This window comes from Melopsittacus undulatus, chromosome 3 (assembly GCF_012275295.1).
Source record: "Melopsittacus undulatus isolate bMelUnd1 chromosome 3, bMelUnd1.mat.Z, whole genome shotgun sequence".
Taxonomy (NCBI): Eukaryota; Metazoa; Chordata; class Aves; order Psittaciformes; family Psittaculidae; genus Melopsittacus; species Melopsittacus undulatus.
In genome coordinates this window covers 105,540,440-105,549,546 of record NC_047529.1, presented here as the reverse complement: position 1 = coordinate 105,549,546, position 9,107 = coordinate 105,540,440, and the positions used below count along the sequence as shown (strand labels likewise).

Below are 9,107 nucleotides of genomic sequence, written 5' to 3'. Positions count from 1 at the left end.
TTAGTCAGCTCCCAGTCCTTCTCCTTCTGATCTTGCTTCAACCTCAAGACAGTAGCAACCTTCAGGAAATGACTGCAGGATAAAAAACATGGCAAAAGAAGTACCCCCAAATACAGACAGGGTAAAATGATTAGGAGCAAAACAAGGTGGAATCTAAGACAGAGCCTTGCCATCTGCACTTCATGTTTACTTGTAAAGGCAGTTCTGTGACCAACACACTTGGCATGACTTTTTTTGTGGTTCTCTGTAGGCACTTAATGTATCTAACGCAAGATGCAAAGCCCTTGTGTTTTCAATTCCAATACTGGGTTTGACATAAAATTGTAGGGGGTGTGACTCACAGTAGTGCTGTGAAGTCAGCCTTGGATCACAGCCTTCTAACACAGCCTCCAGAAGAACTAAAGTTGTGGCTGCTACAGGCATACTAGTAGATTACATGATCTGAAATGGCTGGCATTTCATAGCCTCAAAGACTCCCCTGCACCTTACAAATGAATATAGCATGAAAAATACTGCACAAAATAAGAAAAAGTTATGCTGGTGATTCTGTTAATGGAAAACCAATTTGTGCATCAAAGTGAAAAGTTATTGTCTGTTTGAAGTCTCCCTTATTACTGGACCATCTTGTACACAGGGTCTCCAACTTGAATTGTTCCAGTTTTGTCAACAGCAAAGTATCTCCCAAAGAGAGGGCTGGATTTGTAGATGTGTCGCTCCGATGGATCACATAAGCGGTAACTGCAGAGAGAGAGCACTTCTTTAGAATCAAATAAGTCTGAACATCAAAATATCAGTGATGAGAAAGAAGACATATGAACAGGGATGCCCTGTTTTGGTCCCCATACTAGACTAAAATTAAGTAAGTATTATGATTAAGAGAACCAAGCAGTTCAAGTGGAGAAAAAAAGAAGCCTGACAGTCTTCACACATGCATATGTAATACACATGCCAAAGGCTTTATAAAAAGAGATACCAGTGTTGCAAAGTTAGATCTTTAAGTAACTTAAATACCTGTTACTCCAGTGTTTACTCTAGTACAGATGAAAGAGACAGGGAATGCAAAGTTTGCAAGAAAGAAGAGAGAACTTCCTGAATTTTCTTACCATAAAAAACTGCAGAAAGCAGAATGGAAGCCAATACACATGTACCTTTACACTGCAGTATTATGTCCCACACATACTTTTAAAACACTAGTTAGTCTAACATCTGTTGTAGCCTAAATCTACTCCCACAGCTTAAGAAGCATTTTTACAACCTTTTCAATGTTTCCAAGGGCTCTTTCCTGTCCAGCACCCCAGTGTCTGGGTTAACAGTTGTTAAAATACACCTGCAATGACAGACAGCACCAAATCAAATAATGGCTTCTTCCCATAAATCTCCATACATCTATATAAGAAAAGAGTCGCAAATGCTTACCTGGCACAACACACTGTCCCTTTCATTTCCACATCGCCAATAAGAACATCCTCCCAGGTGTCCTGAGGGAAGGTAAAAATTATGCACAGATTAGACATATCCACATGCTACCATTTTTCCAGGAGGGGCACAATCATTCCTAGAAGAAACAGTACCATTCCAGGTGATCACCTTCACTTGTGCCTTCTAATTAAGTACACTGTATTATGGTACTATTTAATGAAAACCCTGTGGTCACTGCACTCACCACCAAGGTAAGGGCCTTAATATTAATTATAATCAATATATTTATTATATTAATAAATATAATTAATATTGATTAAATAATATTAACTAAATATCACTTAACATTTACTAATCATCAACATTAAAAAGTAATTTTAAATATTAATACTAAAATATAAATTAATATTAATATCTATAATATTAACATTGATATATTCTCATAATATATAATATTTTTACTAATATATTTTAGCAGCATATTAATATAACATCAATTTAATATTAATATCTATATTAATATAGATATTAATATTTAATATTAATATTAACTAAATAATATATTACGTTAATATTAATTAAATATAATAAATATAATTAATATTAATTATAGCTGGAAAGAAGTATATACAAGTAATAGATCCTGTTCTGCAGTGTGCACTTGCCTGAACCTAAAGCAAGCTTATTCTTGTTGTATGTGCAATAATCTGATCTACTGAACTCTAGTAAGTCACCAATTTTGCAGAAAGGAAATTTTAAGTAAGTGAAGTAAGTTTTCACTGCTCGTCTATACAAGCTTCCTATTACAATCCCTCTTGGAACACAGAAGCCCATTCTTAGATTTGGGAAATAATCAGATCTATCCAGAGCAAATTCTTTGGAAGCACAGTAACACAACATAAAAACATGTAAACACTACCATTCCCCATTCACTTCACCACCAGATACCTTCCTAGATAATGTTTTTTTGAACTACCAGAACATTGTCAGAGATGCAGTGACAGACCCCAGCACTGCATGGGTCAGTTTTCCTCTTGTGCCAGGGAAACACTGTACTATAAAACATCACACTGTTGTTAGTTTACTAATTGTATAATTAATTGATCAGTTACAGCATGCACAGCTTTCCCTAATTTATACTTAAAGATGAGCTTTCAGTAGCAAGCCTGTCATTTAAACATACTTATTTTATACTTTGCTAAGGTAAATAAGTGCTCGCAGACCTGTCTCCTCCTTCAGTGTTTCACAAACACTGATGTGAGCAGAACTGTATCTCTCTGAATCCAGTTAAAGTCACAGAAAAGCAGCTTTCCTCCTCTTTGTAGACAAAGGAAATAGTTACAAAGAAACACAGGCAAGCCTTCAAAATATAATTAAGACAGTTATTTTACCTCCTCAAAAGCACTGCAATCCGTCACAAAAATATTTGGCCTGAAGTTCTGTATCTTCACTTTCTTCTCTAGCTTGGCATTTAAATCGTCCAATGAAGCTTCTGAGATGACCAAGACTGGGCTACAGTCAGGATAGGCAACCTACAGAAACAAACACAAAGAAATCCCAAGGCTCTAAGGCTGCTGAAAGAGCATGGAAGGAAAGTGAATGGCAAAAACACAGGTATGTTGGAACCAGTGGCCACATACTAGCCTGACTGTTAGGCTGCTGCATTCAGGTTTTGAATTGTCCTAGAAGCAGGTGAGTAAGTAAAATAACACACCCTTTCCTATTTCAGAAACTATGGCAATTTGCATTTGTTCAAACTGTAAAATTAAACTTCTATATACAGAATTAAACCAAAATTATAGAAGCTACCACAACTTCTCACAAAGTATTACCACATGCATGTCCCAGACATATATTCTAGTTATTACAGACAGAACAAAATATATCAATAAACCACGTTATGGCAAGTTATGAAAGGTACATAAGACATTTAGGGACCTGCTGAATATATAATGAATCTATATTCTCACAACACCACAAGCAGCTTCGCATTACAGAATAGCAACATTATGTTGCAACTGTCCACTTGTCAGTTTAACCTTGTAAGTAGGAGGTCTGACATTTTAGCAAACAAGGCAAATGAACTAAAATAAATGTATATTTATGTATAAATAAATCAATGTTGAATAATAAAGTAATATAACAAATTATATAGACATATAAAAATATACTAAACATAATAATATATAAATATATTATAATAAATAATATAAATAAGTAAATGCTTATTTATAAATAAATAAATAAATGAACTAAAAGAAAACTCCAACATACGCTAGTTCCACAGAAAAATAAAAAGGAAATGTAGTAAGAGTTTTAGGCCTCCTCCTGTCTTACTCTTATATTATCCTTCCCCCCTCCTTGTCTATGCCTTTACAACCACAAGAAGATGAGTGTTGAAATAACTATATAAACAATTCTGCCCTCTTTTCATGCTAGGATTCCTGAATGTCATCCCTCCTAACCTGACATCCCTTTTGCCAAAAGCTAGATTTCTGCATTGGTCTCAGTGCATTTACATGTTTATATATATTTATTATTTACATAATAAATGCACATCTATAAAAGTCCATAATTGAATGCATCTTCTCTCCCTCAGCAAGCAAAATCACTGCCCTGTTGATAACAATATCACATCAGTAAGGCAAGGTTCTCACCATTTCCTAAAAAAGCTTACATGCATCTGGCAGAATTCAAACCACCTTCATGTGAGAGCACTGTTCAAACAAGAAGGGCATCAGTGGTTCCAATGATACGAGGATGACTGTGCACAGCATCTCCTTTCCCTACCTGCTTTAACTTTCTCCAACATCACACCTCCAAGCGTCTTCCCAGTGAATGAAACCTCTGTAATCTTCTTTGGATTTTAATTCTAAGCCCACAGCTATAGATCCCTGGGTTAAGCAATGTTCCTTAAAACAAAATATGAGGCAACACAACTCATATCAGTACACTCCATGACCCAGTAAGGGATAGGGAATTTTCTATGCAATAAGGACTGCGCCATCAAAACATGTTTAAAAACTTATTTTTATTTCTATTAACTGAAGCACAAAAGGAATGCTATTCTGCAATGCAAGAGTTCCTTTTCAAATACCAGTATCATACTCTTTAGCTGTGAATAGTCAATAGCTTGGAACAGATTTAAAATAAAATTTAAGCAAGCCATCCCATCACAGAAAAGGAGAACATTCACGTGATTTAACTACATGGCTACATACGTTGCTTAACAGGGCTCAGTCACCAACAACAAAACACTGGAATGGCAAGATTTGGTGTGTGGGTGGTAAATGATTAAAAGAAAGTACATCTGATAAGAAGACATTCATTTACCTCATCTGTGGCTCGGAAAAGATTTATTACATCTTTTGACTTTCTTGGCACCATGGAGGGCTCAAAGTGCACCAGGCGATATGGCTCCGAATTCAGGAAAGTGGTGATCCACTGAGCCACTTCATCTCCACAGTCCCTGCCTTGGATATCCAGTCCAAACACCCTGAAGAGTCAGAAGACACATCAGCAAGTGTCTACTCTTGCATATGCACATCATTGCAACACCAAAAGATTTCAATCCAGAAATCAGCTGAAAGGTAACTAATTTCAGAAAATGAATGACAGTTTCAAATGATGTGGTTTGTTACTGTCATTGACATTTATGTGTTATTAATTGTAAATATACCTGACTATTAAGGAAGCTTTCCTTCAGATTTTAGTGCTGTAACAATTTAAGACAAAGCTGTGAAACTCTAAAGCTCAAACTCAGCATACAGAATAGCTCAGTATCTTAAAAGAGATTTTAAGATTTATAATAGAGGCAAAGTCCACAGGCATAAAAAAAACACTGGAATCAGAATACAATCAAGTTTATACAGGGAACACTTCCCTGCCAAGAAAAGGTAAACTTCAACTCAACTTTTCATTAACTTCAACCAGCCAAGAACAGTTTTAACTACTCTCTTCAAAGTAGTGATTTTGACCCAAATGCACTGCAGTTCCCTCTACTTTTGCAATCATGCTCTGGCCAGCTTAAAGCATAGAGGTGCCCAGGCAGCTCATCTAGGCTGACCCCAGTTCCTACGACCCCTCCTTTATTCATCTGGGGAAGAGATTAATCATTAGTGTGCTGCCAGCAGTATCCCTGTTCTGTTTACTAGGATCCCTGTATCAGCTGTGACTGGGATTAAATATTGCCACAGACCACATTCAGCTGCCTTTCTCTTTCCTCCATTTTCTCAGTCTGTGTTGCCTTCTGGTTCAAAGGACAATGGAGGTGGGGGCCTAACAATTTCCAATTAACTGTTTTCTACCTGTGAGGCAGATGTATCCTGAGCGGTCAGTGGTATAGAGATCCACGGGACTAGATCATGCAATGTAAGTGCAACACATACTGACAAAGGGCACAAATGAAGAACACGATGCTTCATAACCAGAGGAATATGGAAACCCTCTAACATTTGATCAAATAGAAACTTTGTCTACACAATGGCTTCAGTCCCACAGTTTGTTACACTAGGAAGTCCTACACTTCCCCAAACACAGGATTCTTAAATACCCATGTAAAATCTGCAACTGGATTTACCAGTTTTAAAGATTAGCACAGCCTTTTGCAGCCAGATGCACTACTGCACTGCCTTACCTTCACAGCACCAGGCACAAGCCAGCATGAATCTGAAGGCATCTTGCCTGCCCAGTGGCAGAATAAATACAAGCCTGTGCACAGAGCCTTGCCAGCAGAGCATACTGTGCTCCCACTCACAAGCTGGAAGGGAAGAATCCAGGAGCAAAAAGCCAAATCTTTATTCGCTGGAATATAGTACTATTCCCAAACTTCATTCTTATGAATGGCTGAATGGATCAGAAAGATCAGCCTTGTGCTGATAAATGGCAAACCTCAGGATTCTTCCTCAGGGTTTCTGTAGCCCTCTGGTTATGAAGTACAAGGCAATGTTTAACTACAGGCATTGCTAATTTCACAGCCTATGACACCACCCACAACATCACACAACTTAGTAAATTTTGAAGTCCAACTGCATGCATCTAACTTTTGCTTATTTGCATTCCCAAATTCCAGGAAGTTTAAAACTAGAGAATGCAATCGTTTATTAATGAAACCAAAGAGAAAAACAAATTGCTGAGATCTGAAACTGGAAAATACAAGACAATCTGTTATTGCTGAAACAAACTTAAGTCTATTTAAATATTTTTCTAATGGCACAAGTTTTAGAAAAATAACACATTGAAACCAGCATGGTTTTGTAGCGTATGTGTCATTGGCTAATATGTAAGCATTACAGACAGAGTTTTGAAAGACCACCCTATTTCTCCATGTGAAATGCAATCATGTGTAACTTGCATCTGGCTTGTGTAAACAGAAATGCAAAGCTATGCTGCTCAAGGTTTTCCACAGCAACAGATTTATGCCAAAAGCTACCCTTTCTTTCTCTGCTGTACAAAGGAAAACTACAAGTACCTTTGTAGGAATCAACACCATCTACAGTTACTAAACAGACATTTTAGAGGAGAAAATGTTTTATGCTTCCTCCTGGCCATTTTCCTGCATGGATTTCAATACATGGATAGAATACAGAGCTGCATTCATACAACAAACCTTTAGGCACACAGCTGAATGACTGTGCTTGTAACCTGTCCACCTGAAACCCCTTTAAAGTAGCACCTACAGGGAATAATTTGCTCTCTAGGGATGCCAGTCTTTCCCCCATGAACACAGAGTGAGCCTCCAGCAACTAAGTTTTCAATGTAGGCACCTTGGTTAAATGCTTACACGTAGGGGGCGAAGGAATCTAAACTGTGACATTTCATCAGTTCCAAACAGCCAGTGTGTATCCAAAAAGGCTGATGCATATACTAGTGGTGACCACAAAATACCAACATGCATGACTGAGCCTCTGAGACGCAACTACCTACCAGGGCAAAAATTAAAACACTAGAAGGAAACACAAATGCGTAATCATGACCTTCTATGAAGACTAAAGACCACAGTTCACTTGGCAGATGTATATGTATGGTTCTGCATATAGCAGCTTTTCCCAAGATTTGTTTTCACCAGTGTTTAGAAGATTAAAACAAGATCTTTTGTGGTGACAAACAATCCTGGCCTCCTGCATAACACATGGCAGAGAATTTCACAGAATGGTGTGGGATGGAAGGGACTTTTAAAGATCATCCAGGCCAGTCCTCCCACTAGAGCAGGTTGCTCCAAGCCCTGTCCAACCTGGCCATGAACACTGCCAACAATGGTGCAGCTACAGCTTCTCTGGGCAACCTGTGCCAGTGCCTCACCACCCCCTCTTCTCCTTATGCCTAATCTAAACCTACCCTCTTTCAGTTTAAAACCACTGTTCCTTGTCTTTTCAGTAAAGGCCCTGCTCTTAAGCCTCTGTTATGCAGATGGGGAAGACAGACCCCCAAAACCAGAAAAGAAGCACCCAACTTTCACCCTCCGATTTCTGCATAAGAAAATGCAAACCATCAGACAGTCTTGAAAAGCAAAGCACCTAAGTGAGAGGCAGCATTTAGACAGAAAAGAGTAACAAAACCCTTCTCGAGTACCTGCAGTTCACCACACGGTTTTTCCTGGGCAGCTTCACAGGCAAGTACAGGTTCTTCATTTCTGGTGCCTCCAAGATCAAGTGCCCATCCTCAGAGCTGACAGAAATGAGGACGAGCCGGGGCTCCTGCCGAGCTGTAACCATTTGCCCATCTTCCTTGATCACAAGCCAAAACCTGCGGCGCGACAGGGAAGGCCAGAAACACGTCCAACAACGTTAAAGGCCGACACCAGCCAAAGGAAACTCCCAAAGCCGGGCACCCCACGTGCTTCTTTGCAGGCCTTAAAGGAACCATCTGAGAGACGCTGGGCAGAGCCGATCCCCGCAGCAGGGTCTCGGAGGGGCCCAGCCTGCCCCTTGCCGTACCTGTCCCGCAGCTCGCCGCTCCGCAGCCCCATCGGCGTCACCTGCGCCTCCCGCACCGCCATGCCCCGGCACGACTTCACCGGGTACACGAATATGCTCATCACCGTCCCCACCCGCTGCAGGCGCCGGCGGCGCTCCGCCGCTCGCCTCAGCCCAGCGACCCAGCGCCATGCTCCGACCAGCGCGCTCAGCCCCAGCAGCGCGGCCGCAGCCCCCCACAGCCAGCCCGGCCGCGGGGCCCGCACAGACAGGCCCAGTGCGCTCCTCGCCCCACTCATGGCGCCCAGACCCCAGCGGCGGCGGCGCGGAGCCTCAGGGGGCCGGGGCCAGGGGCGGGCCGTGGACCGGCAGCCGCCCACCTCCGGCCTTGCAGCGTCCGGCGCGTAACGGACCGCGCTGAGGCGCTGCCCGCTGGGCCTGGGGGGGTTAGCTCAGAGAGTGGTTTGTGGAGGAAGGGACATTAAAGCTCGTTCAGTTCCAGCCGCCTGCCATGGGCAGGGACACCTCACATTAAACCATATCACCCACGGCTTCATCCAGCCTGGCCTTGAACACTGCCAGGGGTGGAGCATTCACAACCTCCCTGGGCAACCCATGCCAGTGCCTCATCACCCGTACAGTAAAGAATTTCTTCCTTATATCCAGTCTAAACCCTTTATCCCTTGTCCTATCACTACAGTCCCTAATGAATAGTCCCTCACCAGCACCCCTGTAGGCCCCCCTCAGATACTGGAAGGCTGCTATGAGGTCTCC

General features: G+C 41.2%; 1 protein-coding gene across 1 annotated transcript; it reads right to left on the bottom strand.

Annotated features, from left to right (window-relative positions):
• Window positions 1-220: 220 nt before the first annotated feature.
• Window positions 221-8,644, bottom strand: LOC101870557 (mitochondrial amidoxime reducing component 2). The gene is made up of 7 exons (XM_031051541.2): window positions 8,355-8,644; window positions 7,990-8,163; window positions 4,753-4,915; window positions 2,811-2,951; window positions 1,417-1,478; window positions 1,256-1,327; window positions 221-738 (listed from the first exon to the last, which is right to left on the bottom strand). The coding sequence occupies exons 1-7, from the start codon at window positions 8,630-8,632 to the stop codon at window positions 612-614; spliced, it is 1,017 nt and encodes a 338-aa protein (XP_030907401.2). The 5' UTR covers window positions 8,633-8,644; the 3' UTR covers window positions 221-611.
• Window positions 8,645-9,107: the final 463 nt, after the last annotated feature.